The 16481-nt window shown below is 49.1% G+C and overlaps 2 protein-coding genes and 1 long non-coding RNA gene across 24 annotated transcripts in view; 2 read left to right on the top strand and 1 right to left on the bottom strand.

Moving 5' to 3' along the window:
- LOC119877537 overlaps nucleotides 1-12136 on the bottom strand; it is a 410753-nt gene extending 398617 nt beyond the window's left edge. For 6 of the 22 annotated variants that reach the window (XR_005378583.1, XR_005378584.1, XR_005378581.1 and 3 more), the window contains exons 1-4: nucleotides 11949-12128; nucleotides 11448-11563; nucleotides 5541-5664; nucleotides 5108-5147 (exon numbers count right to left, since the gene is read on the bottom strand). Coding sequence is in view for 8 of the 22 variants with exons in the window: in XM_038573607.1 (XP_038429535.1) it covers nucleotides 4265-4408; nucleotides 5108-5147; nucleotides 5541-5664; nucleotides 11448-11563; nucleotides 11949-12034 (510 nt within the window). In the remaining 14 variants the exon portion in view is untranslated. Of the gene's footprint in view, nucleotides 1-390; nucleotides 4409-5107; nucleotides 5148-5540; nucleotides 5665-11447; nucleotides 11753-11948 lie in introns of those variants that run through there. The other 16 variants (XR_005378579.1, XR_005378576.1, XR_005378574.1 and 13 more) reach the window with 7 other exon arrangements.
- LOC119877538 lies at nucleotides 6276-11743 on the top strand. The gene is made up of 3 exons (XR_005378588.1): nucleotides 6276-6551; nucleotides 7672-7771; nucleotides 10425-11743. It is a non-coding gene; the product is annotated as an uncharacterized LOC119877538 (long non-coding RNA).
- Nucleotides 12137-13150: 1014 nt separating the features above from the next.
- HAND2 (heart and neural crest derivatives expressed 2) lies at nucleotides 13151-15994 on the top strand. Its single transcript, XM_038573605.1, has 2 exons — nucleotides 13151-13752; nucleotides 15080-15994. Exons 1-2 carry the CDS (start codon nucleotides 13198-13200, stop codon nucleotides 15176-15178), a joined length of 654 nt encoding a protein of 217 aa, XP_038429533.1. The 5' UTR covers nucleotides 13151-13197; the 3' UTR covers nucleotides 15179-15994.
- Nucleotides 15995-16481: the final 487 nt, after the last annotated feature.

The raw sequence follows: 16481 nt of genomic DNA, 5'->3' as shown, positions 1-16481 counted from the left end.
AGTGGAAATATGGCAGGGATAGGGGCTGGGGCAGTGGGGTGGAAAAGGCAATGTTCTTCTGAAAGCAAATTCCCCTATAGGATTGTGTTCCTTTGCCTCTGTATGCCGAGGACCCTCGGGGTTCTCTTCCCACATATCCTCATTACAAATACCTAGGTCATGATTTTAAAACACTATAATTTACAAAGTGCAGCCCACACCTCACAGACTCAAATACTGCTTTGTTACCATGACTGTTTTACCTTTGATGAGCCATCATATTTATCTTTACAAACACTTCATTAAATATCAGTGTGTCAGAAAAAAGAGAAGTTCAGCATTCAAACAACTAGGCACTTCAACAGCCCATATATAATGTATATTTGTAATAAAGCAAAAATAGTCACTTGATTAGATTCTGTAATTTTATTGCTGACATCATCTTTACTTGAATAGCAAAAGACGCATAGAACTTAACAATGTTTGGAAAAACCAAAAGAATTACTAGGAATGGAAGGAGGCAGTTTCTTGCTTTATTTATCCCAGAATAATAACAAAGTTCCCTGGTGTGTTCCTGAAAAAAGTTGTTTTTTTAATTTTTTTCTCAGCAAGTCAGAGTTTACGTAAATTATCTCATGGATATACTTCACTGGTTTGAAAATTCATTGCTTGTTGACATGTATTCATTTATCATGAGGTTCTTTTTTGACATGTACTCATTTAGAAAGGACAATGGTACAATGGATTAAAAGTCATTATATATTTTTTAAGATTTTATTTATTTATGTGAAAGAGTGTATGACAGAAGGAGGAAGAGCACAGAGAGAGAGAGAGGGAGAAGCAGACTCCCCACTCAGCAGGGAGCCAGACTTGGGACTCGATCCCAGGACCTGGAGATCATGTCCTGAGCTGAAGGCACTCAACCAAATGAGCCACCCAGGCACCCCTAAAATTCATTATATTTTAAACTAATACGTAAAAATCATGGAAGCTACCATTTTCCCATATTCAAGAATTTAAATATATTTCCTTGTTTGGGCTTCTTCATCTAGTGAAAAATCTATTTTAAAAATCACTGGATTGAAGAAAACAAAAACAACTCTGACTATATGGATCCAATTCATCACTCTCCTGTTTATAGACAAAGAGCCAGATCCTGCCTAAGGAAATTGTCTTTTTCAGATTTTATGTTTCTGCATTCCTTCTGTCTTATATTTTTCATCCTCTTCTTTCAGTCGTCACTTCATAACTGTAGTTAGAAAAAGCACTCACTCATTTTCCCTGATTTCACATTTGAACAGAATTTCTTTTAGATGGACCACAAACAATCTCATAGAAAAAAAACGCCATTTTCTGATAGATTCTGTAAAGGGTAAGCAGTCTGTCCACCACACTGTCCATTTGTCACTCCACACAAATAGGGAATCCTATTACCTACAAAGGTATTAAGAAAGTGCTCCCAGCTGAAAGCATTTATCCAATTCCAATTGTTGTTTGGAAGTCTAAAATACTAAGAGTGGTACTGTTCCAGGAGCTACTGTTTAAAACAATGCAATGCCTGTTTAGAGAGAAAAATCAGTACTTGAAAATCTGAGTTGGTTTAAAAAATAATAACTGTGCATCCAAAAAAGAATTCTTAAAGAAACATTTATATGCCAGGCACATGTTTTTAATTTTAATAACATTGGCTTACCTAAATAAATATGTAGAACCTAATAATTGTTCTCTATATTTTGATATTTTTGTATATTATTCTATTTTAGTGAGTTTGCAGAGAAGCTAATGGATAAATGTTGAAAAAAATATGTATCTGTCAGTACAAAGTTGTTGTGGTTTACAGATACTGCAAAATGCTGTCTTGAAAAAAAATTGTTAAAAAGTAATTGAAAACTGCTCTGATTTTAAGAGAAATGAATGTAGCCATATCCTTATAGGATAATGCCAGATAAAAAGTAATCGTGTTCCCTTTACAATTGTGTTTGTTGGCGTTTATATAAGAATAATAATGCTCTAAGGTTATTTTCATAGTTGTTCACTTAACATGAGATTAACATCAAAATCTTCATAATTATCTGAGATCACCCATTTGAAAGTAGTGTGGTAAAACATGTTAATGATTAAGACACTAGCAGTTTTAATACTAAACAGATTAACACACATGAAAGTAATATTATAATTTGTGCATTGCATAATATGCCAGACCAATTTTTTTGGTGAAGAGAGAATTCTCATGAAATGGTACCTTTTCTAGCTACTGCTTCCTATTTCTTGAAAGATATTCATGGGTGTGCATGACATATGAACATGAAATATTATTCTGTGGCTTTGACATTGCACAATTTTATGAAACCATTATTTCAGAGGTTTGCTTTAAATAAAATTGAGAGCCAAAATGTTACAATAGGAGTGTAATCCAGAAGAATGAAGCTACAATCCAGGTGGGATAATAAACACCCCCCCCCCAAAAAAAATGTAAAACTTAAAAGAGATTGTTAATTGACTAGAACAGCTATGAATTTATTTTATGACCGCCAGCAAACAAATGCAGGGCCATCCACAACTCCACATTTTTAAATAATAAAGAACCATATTTTAATATGTACCCCAGAGTCTCATAAAAATATTTCTCTGCCTCAACTTTCTCACCTCCATCAGAAGTCAACATGAGAGAAAAATGGGTAGTCATTTATAAGGTAATATGAAATCGTAAAATAATGACCCAAGCCATGCCCACCTTTCCTGAATCAGTGTGAAAAATAAGGTTCATATCCCAGACCTAATTATTCCAAAATCCTTGTTGCTTTTGCAGATACGGGTTAGGGTGCAGTGTGAAATCTTAAAAACTAAATTGAATATAACAAATGCAGGTGCCTCCCCCCCACCCCGCCCCGCCCCAGACACGAAGACGGTGCGTTAAAAGACAGTATCTGTGTAACCTCAGCTATGCCTGAGAGGGGGGTGCGGGCGTGAGGATTTAAATCACGTTGTTTCCACTTCTGCAGAGAAAATCCATAAAAAGAGATTTATTATCATATTTTCTTTTTGAAATGTATTTGTTTTTGACTTTAAAAGTGCTCCTCGGTACTGAGCAGAGTAAATATTACAATTTTGTTAAACAGCAGCCAAGATTTAATTGTCTGTGAAATACAAGGCTTAGGACCTGATGTGAGTTAACTACTGTTCTGCTGATAGAAACTAGGCTGGCCTGCGCGGTGACCGAACGCGCCCGGAGCAGATTTACACAAAAGAGCCACCGTGCAGGAATTGAGGGAGAGCAGTGGGGGCAGCCTCGGCCGGCGGGAGCCCATCCTCAGGGCTGGGAGCTTCGTGCTCCCTGCAGCAGATTTAAAGTGACTCTGTACAAAAAGTCAAACAAGAATAAGCAGCTATGGAAAACGTAACAAATCACGCTAGCAGTTTAACAGCGGGAAAGAAGGGGGGAGCAGTAACCGCTAACAAATACTGCAGAAAAATGTAATGGAGATGGAAGTGAGGGGACAAGGAAGAGCGGAGAGAGGATGCGAGCGCCTTGCACAGTTGATGACTGCCGCGTACATCCCAGGGGCTCCGCCAAGAGCCGGGGAGTCCGTCTTCTCCGCGCCGCTCGCGCCCTCTGCACGCGGGTGCAGGGCGCGCCCCGCCGCCCTCCCGCCCTCCCGCCTCTCCCGCCGCCACCTCCTCCCGGCAGCGGCTCCGCGGGGCGCCTCCGCCTCCGCCGCCGCCCAGGGTGCAGGGGAGCGGGCGCGCGGCTGCAGGTCTGCCCCGATGGCACCGCAGCCACAAGCCAACCCGTAATTGCAAAGCAAACAAGGCTGAACTATTGGATCGGTCTCAATCGTGACAAGATCTACGCTTTTGCCGCCAATTTGTTTGTGCAGCTCTATTTAAAGGCACTTGATTGAGGAAATGTTGCAAATAGCGGTGAGGGTTTCCCTAATGAGACCTCGGGAGGGAGCGGCGGCCTTCGCCCCGCGGCCGAGGGCTCCGGATTGGGGCGGGGGGCGAAGGGGGGGGAGGTATGCGGGGGAGGGAAAAGGGCGCGGTTAACCCCTTCCTGCCCGCGTCGGGCGGAAAGTCCTCGGAGACCAGCTAGGGGGAGCTGGGGGGTCCATCCCGCCCGGGCGCGGCGACCTCCCCCCGGTCCGAGCTGCGGGGCACCGGCCTCACCGGTGCCGGGCACCGACAGGTGGGTGGGGATCAAAAGGATAACTTAACCGGGATGCAGGGGGCGGCCGCGCCCCTGCCACCCCCACCCCAGCTTTCCCGGCGGCCGCCGCAGCCCGCATCACCCCCCGGCGCCCAGGTCCCGGGAGGCCTGAGGGCCCCGCCACCTCCGCGGAGCAGCGGGCGGCTCGGCTCGGGGCACCGAGGCCAGTGGTGCGGTCCGCCGCCGCGCGGCCCCTCGCCGTCGGGCCGGGGCTCCAGGAGGCTGTCAGGGAGGGGAAGAGGCAGGAAGAGAAAATACATGAATATTTATTGAGCGCAGCCTGCGCGTCAGGCGCCGTGCTCTCGGGCTCATCTTGATCTCATTTAATCCCCCCACACGCACCCTCCAGCTCGGGATCATTAACCCATTGTTCAGATGAAGGCACTAAGGCTGAGGGAGCCGGACGGCCTTGCCTGAGATCCCGCAGCCGGTGCCTGGTGCCCCTCGTCCGCCCTGCCCAGCTCTGACTCCGGAGCTCAGGTTGTGCGCAGGGGCCACGCGGGGAGGCCAGGCCCCGCCCGGGCTTCCCCCCCTCGGAGTCCATATGCGCTCACGCAGACCCACTGCCCCGGGGATCCATCCCAAGGAAGCCTTCCCTCCCCGGTTCTCCCGTGGGCTTGGAAGTGAAGGTCTGTTCCCTATTGAGACGTCCACCTCCCCTACTAGCTCGAGTCACTTTCAAAATAAAGAAAATAGATCCGGTTGCAATTGAGGTATGGGAATGCACCCAGTTCTAAGTCATCCCTTTTACACAAGCTGTTTAGTCCCCTACTGGGTACAATGCATTGACTGGGGGCTCAAGGAACCCACAGTCGCCAGAAGTTAAAGGTATGTGCCCAGCGATCTAGCAGAGAGAATGTGAGGAGGTGCCTCCGAAAGGGGGGACTTGATTTGGAGGAGCAGAGAGAAGGAAAGCAATACCTGGACAGGCTTCCTGGAGGAGGCGGCATTTAAACTGGGCCTAGAAGAAACATTTAAAAAGAGAGAAAGATGGATTGTTTGCCAGCTATGCTGGCAAGTCAAGGAATGCCAGACAGATGGTTGAGGACAATCTGGGAGTCACACTTTCACAACCTGTTGCCATCTCCCGGCTGCCCCTCTAACTTGGAGAACTAGGAGTTGAGTAAGCCCTGAGCTTAATCCAGTTCCAGTCTCTCTTAGGATTGAAAACCCAGGGTTTGGAGATGATACCAGTAGCTAAATCTTGACCCTTCCGGAACCCTGGACTTGGGCCAAAAGGACTGGGCAAAGACAGGGCAGGAAAATAGCACCAAGGATGCTCTCACCAGAGTTCTGAACAATTAGAGTCACACATTCCTGAGTTTTTCTTAGAGGGATCTGGTCAGAGATGTACCTTGGCCAATCTGAAGTCTGTCTTTCTGGAGTCACAAGCAGATGTAGACTGGGAAAATGAAGGCCCCCAGAGGGCAGAGGAGGACTGGTTTCAGCTGTACTTCCCGGAGAATGATCTGCACCTTCTGTCAGCAAAACAAAAAAGCATCAGTCATACCGATTTAGTGAACCATCTAAATGCGCTCTGAATGGAATTTTGCTTTTCCTTTTTTGTATGCAACCGATTCCTTCTTTTGAAGTTGGATGCTTCGCAAGCAGAATGCGATTCCCATTTTTTGTTCCTCGAGGGTTTGGCCTGTGTTAACTTAAGTGGGCACTCATACAAGTACTCAAAAGAAAGCCATTCTTTTCTGGAAAATAGAACAAAGTAGCGCCTCTCCTATCCTGGTGCAGATATATAATCTGTAACAACAAATTAGCCTCCTGGTGCTGCGCATTTCCAACAAGCATCCTGCCTTCTCTGTTTATATTATAACTTCTCTGCCTGCAATTATTTTTATTTTAATTTTCTGTCACTTTAACAGAAACCAGAGCCTTTTCTTCTAATGTTTTGTACACAACATGTTCATTTTGATAAGATGTTCTTTCCTATCCTCTTTTAGCTTGCCTTTCCTTGTTTAGAGTTCTGTATCAGGAGTTTCTAATATTTCTCCCTCTTTTTTTTTTTTTCAAGAACTTGTCCCTGTCTTGCTTTATTTGTTTGTGTGAAATTTAGTTTGAAAGGAGATCAGAGAGAGCAGGAGGGGTTTGTAATAAGAGAATGACCGAATGACCCAAAGGCTGATTATCTATCATTAACTGGAGACTCGGTGTACCCAAATTACCAGGGGGACCTCAGTCGCCGGATCCTTACCCAGCCAGAAAGGCAAGTGTGGAATGCACACACTGAAAGCAGGCTCGTGGCATTGCAAACGAAGACACTCCGCTCACACGTTTTCTTAAGGAGGTTTCCCTCAAAACCCAACTCAGGATCAGTGGACAAATTTATTAGATTCTGACATGTTGTACACAGGTAAAATTCTTGCTAAAAGACTAACTTTAACATTCTTGTAACTAACATTTTTGTGTTGTTTCATTAGAAGCAAAATTGCAGTTAATTGTCTAAGCTCCAGAGAATATTGAGAAATCAAGCCAAGCTGCTTTTGATCTGCTCATGCTGCTAAACCTAAGCCTTGTAAAAATCGAGGTTTGCCATTAATATTGACAATAAAAGGGTTTCTTTTTGTTAACCTGAAACCCAACCATCCTGGCTCAAGTCCCCTGTCTAGGAGCAAAGGCCCTAGAATAAAGTAGAAAGATTGGAAGAAACTGCCAGGGCAAAAAAAAAAAAAAAAAAAAAAAAAAAGCCCTACATGAATTTGCAAAGGAGGCTTCAGAGCAAGACATCCTGGGAATGTGAGCAACCCTGCAGTTAGAACCAGGAATGCACAGGGGGCTCAAGTCACAAACAAAACTTCCCGTCACTTCAATGGCTTGTCTAAAGTTCCACATTTTAAGTTGCCATTTGCTTTTGTATTTTATTCTGAATCCCAGACTGTACTGTAGACTGGTCAAAGTTAACTACTACTTATTTTTCCATAGACGGGGTTTGCAAAATTACAATTACTTCCTCATCTGACTGTTGAATGCTTTCTCTCTGGCTTGGAAGAAAATGTTGCCAGTGTGTATGTAATTTGCTTGAAACAAAGTAGTTCACATAAATCCCATGGGATGCATTTTCTCATGCCACTTTTGCTCTATTTTATTAGAAACTAGCAATGACCAGATCTACCTTACTTCTAAAGACTAGTATAACAACATTAATAATACCTCCCAGGTACACACCCTGCTGCTTCTAGAGTGGCCCTTTTGCATACATTAACTTTTGTTCTCTTTAGTCTGAGTAAGTATTTTAGCTTTACGGACAGGCTTGGATACCTGGCCAGGTATCTCATTCTCCCTGACCAGTGAAAACCTTCCAAAACAGCACATCTGCCACTTAATATGAAGATCTGGTCATTGATTATTTGAAGGAAATGCAAATTCCTACCTTAATATCCACGGTAGTGGATATTAAGATTTTTCTTACACGTTATACATCTTAAACTTGCATGGTGTTGTATGTCGATCATATCTCAATTTTTTTCTTAAAGGACTAAAAGATAAACCAGTTTCTTATTCTTCACCAGTTTCAAGATTCAGTGACATCAAAAAAAAAAAAAAAAAACTGAGAAATCCAAGCATTGCTCAAAGGTAAATTACAAGGGAGGGAAGGAGGGAAGGTGGGAAAGAGGGAAGGACAGGGACAGAAGGAAGGGGAAAGAGAAAGAGGCTAAATGGGGTGGGGTGGAGGCACCAAGCAAGTCCCAATTTTCTCCACCAATTTAAATCTTTCCTAATCAAAACTGGACTTAAAAAAAAAAAAAAGGCTGGACTGACGGAGTCCTAAGCAATCAAACCCTCCCTAGTCCTTGCAGCTAGTTCAGCCCCACCCCACCCCCATCTCCACAGCTCTGCTCTGGACGGGGAAGAGGATCACTCTTCAAATACCCTACCCCCACTCCAAAATGCAAAAACAAAATGCTCAGAAATAAAACCTCCTAAGAGCCAAAGACAACTTTTCCTGTCCTTCCTTTTTGAAGCAGACATCAGAGGTCAATCAAACTTGATTCTGCTTTATAAGACTGTACTTTGAGCACCACTACATTTCTGGGGCCACTGTCACTTGCCACGTCTGTAGACCATTGTTTCTCAAAAGGCAACCCAGGAAGGGAGGGACGAGGGAACCTGAGTTAGAAGGAGATGCCTTGCTGCCACTCCACTCCCACAACGTGCCTTGTTCCATGTGTCCTAAAGGTTCTGAGACCAAGGGGCTAGCATATAAAATGACTCAATCCCACTTTAGGCCAGACAAAATGCAAAGCTAAGGTGTCATAAGAAGCACCTTCCTTGGAGCAGGTAGGGCTGTGGTCACATCTTCAAGAACACATTACTTTCTCTGCCACCTCCTGGGTTTGATGATCTTTCTGGAGAGTTCTTAATACATTCTGGGGCTTAGATAAGAGCGTCATAGGTATTTAAAAGAATGCTCAGTCACTTCTGCTATGTTGGTTAGGAAAATAAGGTAAAACAAGATTTGAAAAACGATGGAGGGAATTGAGCCATAATTCCCGTAAACATAAAATGTGTGTTTATGGCCCTCCGGCCTGGTTCTTTTCAGGTCCAGTTTATTTTGAGTTCTCATTGAGCAAAACACGAGATACAAACTGCCCTTGCCTTTGTAATAATAAATACCTCAAAAAGATCTGTATTTTCCCTAAAAACAGACTGAAGTTTTTTTTAAAAAAATATTTAGTTTAAACCAGATTGATTTTAAAAGGAATATCTCACAAGACCAAAATGTTTGCAAGGGAGTGCTCAGCCTCTCCCATGCTCTTTGAGTCTTTTCCAGAGAAGGGGTGGGAGTTAAAGGAAGGAGCCAAGAGACATGGGCGCAAAATAAATTGTTGAACCCGGTTCAGTCTGTTTCTCTCTGGGCAGAGGTAATGCGCAGTACAGTGGGTATATCAGCAACTGCAGTGAAGACTGTGACATAGAATCACAGCATTTCTTCAGCCTGGGGCTGCCCACCTGGGTAAGATTGGTTGCCCATGGCTTCAGAAAAGGGGAGTGAAGTTAGCACATCCTCACTAGGTTTCCTCCTGTGGGCACCCAGGGTGGCCTAGAGCCTGCATCATCTCAGCTGCTTGGGCCCTTTGAATACTCAGAACATGTGCCCTTAGGGGGGCAGCGCACCACGCGCCAGAGTGCACACTCCTACAATCCCTGGGTTGACATCTAAGCTGGGAAACTTATCCTCCCCCCCCCCCACCTTTCTTTTCCCACTTTTCCCCTCCATCACTATCCACCCCACCCCACCCCCAAAAGGCATGGGCCATCTAAACTGGGGGCACGCTTGAGACTTGAGATGGCGGCATCTGCCTCACAGCTTTCCAAAGCAGAGACTAACCCAGCATGCCACCAGACCTGCAGCGGAATATACAAAAGAGGACACCAAGAGAAAAAAAAAGTGGACTCATTTGGTTGTGCATTCAGCCAGTCTGGTCTCTGTGTCAATAACTAGCTAGGGTTCATCCCTTTGTGCCCTGCCTCCAAGCTGCCTTTCTAAGGCTGTAGTCCCTGGGCTTGGCTTTCTGAGCTACATGAAGCCCTAGACCCTCGCACAGCATTAATTAACTGATAATGACACTGTCAGTAAGGACTGATGCTCAGATTAGCATCTTTTACGACTTTTTTCTGTCCCGTGTTCTCCATCTCTTTTATCACTTGCCATGATATCTGGGACCATGAAGATATTTGCCCATTTTTGGTTTCAATTAAAAGAGCATGAGAAAGGCTGAAAGTGGTCAATTCTGATAGCTTCAACACTGAGGCTACTTGCTTCTGGTGGACACAGCATCTCAGTCCCCAGTTCAGCCTTCCGCCTAGCCTCTTCTTCCTTTCAATTTCCAAAACTTCCTCTGAGTCTGAAAGCAGCCTACCAACTGCTCCCTTATATTGTTATCTGTTCCCAGCCATACGTAGTGCAACCATTTTAACTTTGCCTACCTGCTTCCAAGGCCTAGATGTGTTCTTATAAACAGACTTTTTTTCTTTTTAAGTATCAAATGTCAGAGGATTGAACTACCAGTATTTACACATTCAGAGTTTGCCTCCCTGGTGAAAATGTAAACAGAACCCCACCACACTACCTATATTCTTTCCTTGAAGAACAAGGTCTTTAAAACACTCCCGTTCATGCTAAAATTGCAGACCCATCCAAGTGGGGGGGGAGGGTGGTTGCAAGCTCTAGGTCTCTATTGTATTCCATGCCCGAGTGTCACTTTACCAACAAATCTGATTTCAGCTTCTCCCCACATCCTGTGCTCAGCCTTAAGACGCAATGCTGGGGGCATCCAAGAGAACTGACCCCATGCCCGGGGGACAGAAGGGACCCTGAATGGACTCCAGGACTGGGCTTGCTAGCCTATGCCGGTCTCTGAGTTCCCCTCTCCTACCACCTAGCCACCGCAAACCTAAAATGCATTTCTCGATGCTGATGCCCTGGACTGTAGAGGCTGGTGAAGCCCACCCTGAATCCCCTGCAGCAGAGGAGTTGGGGGCTCCCACCCTCCTTCTGTCCGCTGGCTCTGACCTTGCCTTCCATCCCCAACCCCCGACATGTGGAAAGTGCCCCGCGCTCTGGGAAAGGACTGAAGGACTGTCCCCGCGGAGTCCTTGGGTTGGGGCTCCCTTTGTGAGGTGGGGCTCCTTGTGAGGCCTGGGGCCTGTCTCTGCCTGCTTCCAAAGGACAATCCCCAAGGTGGAGTCAAGGGTCTCCTCTGGGTGACCCCAGCCAGGCCCAGCCAAGAGTCCCAGGCCGCCAGGGCCCGCCTGGTCTCCTCTCCACTCTGCCCTGGGCTACCTCTAATTTAGGGCCCCCAGGGTCCCGCTTGACACCCTCACCCGCACCCAATGCCATCAGGCCCCGACCTCCCCGAAACAAGGGGTCTCCCTTGGCGACTCGCTGCCAAGCCCGGGGATGTTCCAGCTGCTGCCTCCGTCCATCCCTGCCCCGGCCTCTTTCCGGCTTTCCCAAAACGCTCACGCCACGAGGGCGCCTCGGCCGGCTGACTTACAAGCGGAGATCCACTTTCCGTTATAATGCGTGCAAGATCACTGGGGCCAGCAGCCTCAACATCCACGAGCCGTCCTCCCGGTCCGCCTCTTAAACTGCTGTTTAATGGTTCCCCTCCGATCACTAAACCTGCCTTCCACAGATGCCCGCTTTTATGGGAGACGCAGGAATGCACAGATATATTTATATGTTTGTTCGTAAAAACTGGAAAATAAGCTCTGAACACGCTGTAAAAAATATTCAGTTACTTACCAAACAGGCCAGTGAAACCAGGGGGACACCGATGCCGGCCACTCCACCAATTCGGGGAATCGAGGTTGCCTGCGCTTTGCAGTCGCCCAGGGTCGTCGTCGCCGGGGCTGGTGTCCCTGAAGAATATGGGAATAAGGGTATTTACAGGGGGCTTGAACGTTCGTCCGGCGGCCTCAACCGCGATCCTCAAAAGCAACGCCGGTCACGGGAGCGACCTCCGAGGCCCGGGCCGGGGTAGCGCAGTGGGTTAGGCAGGGAGACGCGCGAGGGTAGCGGTGCCAGGTCGCAGCGGCCGCCCTCCCCCCGCCGCCCCTCTGCCCTCCCCCGCCCCACCCCGTACGGAAAAGGCACCACGCCGCCTGCTTATTTTCTTGCCTCGGTCACCTACACAAACACTTACAAAAGAGATATGTAAGTCCCCTCCACCTCTCTCTCTCTCTCTCTTTTTTTTTTTTTTTCCGTTTTCTTAAACCAGAAAAGAAAGCAGAAGTGATACCATACCTGGTTTGAGATTCTTCAAGATTTGAGACTTGGGGGGGGGGGGTGGCGGATAATTTAATAGTAAAGCATCTGCTAAACACTTGCATTAACCTCTGACTGATAAAAAAGTTTTTTTAACCCGCCCCCCCCCCCACCAGTTTTAATTATCTCATGGTTGTGAAGGGGCAGCCAATCCTGGAAGAGGACTTCGACAATTAGCAACGAGAACATCAAAAAGTTTTATTGCGGAGAGCGAGAGGCACCGCCCCTGCCGCCCCGGGATTGGCGTGAGGAGCCTCTGACGACATATATTAACCCGAGCAGCCCTAAAGATGTAGCTGTACATGGAGATCTTGCTGGGGAAATCCGCTTACTCCCCTCACGGCGTCCAGGCCCGGAGGACCGCCGCCGCCGCCGCCCGGGAGCCCCCGCGGCCACCGCGCAGACCCCCGAGAACCCGCGCCGCCGCCTTCGCGCCCCGGGGCGCCTGCAGGGCCCCAGGTCCTTCCCCTGAAAGAAGGAGAGGATCTGAGAAAATGGATGCAATGAGACCTCTCTGAAAACCCTCCGAGGGAGCCCGAGAGGAGTGAGGACACGTTACCCGCTGCTAAAATCACGTTCAAGGACCAAAACAACAACAACCAAAAATTTCATTAAAACAATAAGCGCCCAAGAACCCAGACCGGGCTGGTGGGGGGAGGGGAAGGGGCGGGAAGGGGAGGGTCGCATGGAGGTAGCAGCTTCGCAGTGAGCAGCCGACCCCGCCGCCTCCCTGCAGAGCCGGGCCGGCTCCTCCGACCGTGGCTCGGACTCGCCCCGGGACTCCCGAGCCAGCCTCGGTGCCAGGATCGCGGCCGCGGCGCAGCCCGGCGCCTCCGCCACGCAGCCCCGCGGGAGCGCGGGCACCTTTGCATGAGCACGAGCGGCTCGTGCCTCCGCGCAGCGGCCCGGGGAGCAGGAGCCGGCGCGCGGGCCGGGGAGCCAGGCGGGAGTCGGCGGCGGCCGGGGGCGCACGGTGCCGGGACCAGCTCGCCGCGCCCTATGGGGAGCCGGAGGCCGCGGTGCTGCTGAGGCGGGCCCGGCGGGCCAGGCCGGGGGTCGGGGCCCGGGCTGCAGCGGCCCCCTCTGCGGCTGCCGGGCCGGCCCGGGCGCCCGAGGGCTGGGGGGCGGGGGGTGGGGGAGGCCGCCCGGCACCGAAGCGGGGGCCCCGGCCGAGGGCGCGGCGGGGCTGCGCGCACGCTGGGGCGCGTGGAGGGGCGCGGAGGGCGATATGAGTCTGGTGGGGGGCTTCCCCCACCACCCGGTGGTGCACCATGAGGGCTATCCGTTCGCCGCCGCCGCCGCCGCCGCCGCCGCCGCCGCCGCCAGCCGCTGCAGCCACGAGGAGAACCCCTACTTCCATGGCTGGCTCATCGGCCACCCCGAGATGTCGCCCCCCGACTACAGCATGGCCCTGTCCTACAGCCCCGAGTACGCCAGCGGCGCCGCCGGCCTGGACCACTCCCATTACGGGGGGGTGCCGCCGGGCGCCGGGCCCCCGGGCCTAGGGGGGCCGCGCCCGGTGAAGCGCCGGGGCACCGCTAACCGCAAGGAGAGGCGCAGGACTCAGAGCATCAACAGCGCCTTCGCCGAACTGCGCGAGTGTATCCCCAACGTGCCCGCCGACACCAAACTCTCCAAGATCAAGACGCTGCGCCTGGCCACCAGCTACATCGCCTACCTCATGGACCTGCTGGCCAAGGACGACCAGAATGGCGAGGCGGAGGCCTTCAAGGCGGAGATCAAGAAGACAGATGTGAAAGAGGAGAAGAGGAAGAAGGAGCTGGTCAGTACCGAGGGGCAGGGGGGAGAGGGGGTGCGGGTTCGGGGGACCGGAGCTACGGGGATCTTTCCAAGTGGGCTGAGCAATGCCGTCCCTCGGTCTTTGGCTGCATCCTATCCACGGTTGTTTAAACCAGCTTGTGGAAAGGATGGTTTCCTGAGAAGCTGAAGAGATGGGTGAGGTTGCAAGCAGGAGGAGGAGGAGGAGGAGGTTAGGAGGGATGGATGCTTCGCGCTGGGGATCTTCCCTCTGGGTTACCGCTGTTGCACCAGCACCTCGGGCGGGCGTGCTTCTCCGACCCAGGGTCCCCGCTGATCTTCTGACTGCACTGGTGCAATCGTTCTATGTCCCCTAGAGCCTTCATTTGGCCTCCTATCCTATCTTGCTTTCAGGTATTTCTAAAATAAATCGCCCAGAAGCGCCAGATTGCAATTATTGCACCATCGATCCTTTATCCCCTTCAGGAGAACCAGGCCACCACTGATTGTAAGAGAATTTTGTGGTGGTTCTCATTACAGTGCTCCAAGACGTAAAGATAAACATAAAAATAAGTACTTTTAATATTAAAATGCAACTCCAGTTTCTCTTTGGCGATGAGACTGAACTGTAACCTCCCAGATGAGTGTGCGTCATGGCTATTTCTTGTTTTATTTGCTTGAGCATTTTAAGACAAACAGTAAATACTAATATGGTCGTTGTTATTGTTGTTAACAGTAACACGGACCTATAACTGAAAATTAGTTTTCTCAAGTTCCTACCAAGTCCTCCGTTGGTCAGTGGTGTTCGGAGCAGGGCTGCTGTTTAGTTTTTCTTCTTTGGGGCCTGTGGAGCTTTAGCCGGTGCATAGTCGAGTGACCTCCCGAATAACGAGGGATTTTAAAGGCCTCGTTGGAGAGGCACTGCCGTGCTGGGGGCCGGGGAGCCCCTCGCCTACCGGCCAGGTCCAAGGCACCAGGAATTTATCCCCACCTTCCCTAGAGCGCGAAGCTGGGATTACGAATGAAAACAGGGAGCCCCTACATCTGGAGTTAGAGAAAAGGCCCCAGCTCCTCCATAAAAGACTTGGAAACGGCTGGTTGTTTATAAGCCTGCCTATCCGGTAGTTGAGCGTCGCAGGCGCGTGGAGGCCTGGGCAGTAGCTAAGGCTGCGCAAACCTTTGTAGCTTTTTCTGCAGAGGCGAGGACTCGAAACCATCCCATATCTCTCATCCCCAACTCGATCTCTCACCATCTCCTTTTTTCCCCAGTAAGTGCGGGGGTGTCGCGGAACCAGGCCTCCTTTCTGAATTTCTCATTCCACCTTTCTCCCCTTCGTCTGTCCTCTGCCCAGAACGAAATCTTGAAAAGCACAGTAAGCAGCAACGACAAGAAAACCAAAGGCCGGACGGGCTGGCCGCAGCACGTCTGGGCCCTGGAGCTCAAGCAATGAGGAGGAGGAGGAGGAGGAGGAGGAGGAGGAGGAGGAGGAGGAGGAGGAGGAGGAGAGCGCGAAGGAGCCGGGGCCCAGGAGCCAGAAGCAGACCCAGGACTCCGGGCAAGCTCTCCAGGCTCCGCTCCGAGGACTTCATGCATTTGGAATCATCCGGTTTATTTATGTGCAATTTGCCTGCCCTCTCTTTGGCCCCCTTTGAGGCATCCGCTCCCCACTTCCCCCTCAAAAAAAAGTGGATATTTGAAGAAAAGCATTCCATATTTTAATATGAAGAGGACACTCCCGCGTGGTAAGGGATCCCGTCGTCTCCTAGATTCTCTATGTGTGAATGTTCCCTCCTGGCTGTGTAGACACCGGTGTTGCCCCCTCCCCACTTACCCAACCCCTTCCAGATAAAGACAGCAGACAATAGTGTGTATGTGAAGTGTATCTTTACTACTTGGCCTTTGGATATAAATATTCCTGGGGATTATAAAGTTTTATTTCAAAGCAGAAAACGGGGCCGCTAACATTTCTGTTGAGGTCGGTATCTAGTGCTGTCTTTACATCTGTGGTCGTTCCCTATTCGAAGATGTTTCCAACAGCTACTTGTTTTGTGCACTTCCGTCCTCTAAAACTAAGTGGAATTTAATTAATATTGAAGGTGTAAACGTTGTAAGTATTCAATAAACCACTGTGTGTTTTTTTTTTACAAAAACCCCAATCTTTTAATGGTTGATACCTCAAAAGAGTTTTGAAAACAAAACTGTTATACTTGTTTTCATAATATTTAAAATATTCAGAAGTAAACTAAATTATCGTGATTGCCTCTAACTTTATTTGAAAGAGTCGGTAGTTCTGATCAATCCTCAGCGGGAGCCGCAGCCCTCATTGGGAAGTGTCCTTGGTGAAAATCCTGGGACTTGGGCTCTACCCTAGTCCTGTCTCCTTCTGGCTCCCCTCCTCACCCCCAGCCCCAGAGTAGGCTGAGTGGTCAGTATTAAGAGGGTCTGGGGCCAAGAAAGGCCTTGGCAGTTCACTGGAAGGTGAAAAGGTGTCCTTGTTTTCACAAAATCAACCAAATGCCATTCTGCGGGGACTTCGGTTTTTGTTTGGGGAGCATGTTTTAGGTGGAGGAGATTTGAGGAGGATCCCAGGAGTTATTGCAGCGGCAGGAAATAGTCTACAGTTTTTAATTCAAAATGTAGGGCTTTCATCCGGGAAAAGAAAAAAGAGGGAAAGAGGAGGTTTTTATTTGTAGTCTCCATCAGGGTGATTCTCATCTGAGCCGGCCTTGGGAAGGGGCGAGCTTTTGGGGGAA

This window comes from Canis lupus, chromosome 25 (assembly GCF_011100685.1).
Source record: "Canis lupus familiaris isolate Mischka breed German Shepherd chromosome 25, alternate assembly UU_Cfam_GSD_1.0, whole genome shotgun sequence".
Classification (NCBI taxonomy): Eukaryota; Metazoa; Chordata; class Mammalia; order Carnivora; family Canidae; genus Canis; species Canis lupus.
This window is presented reverse-complemented; position numbering and strand designations above follow the sequence as displayed.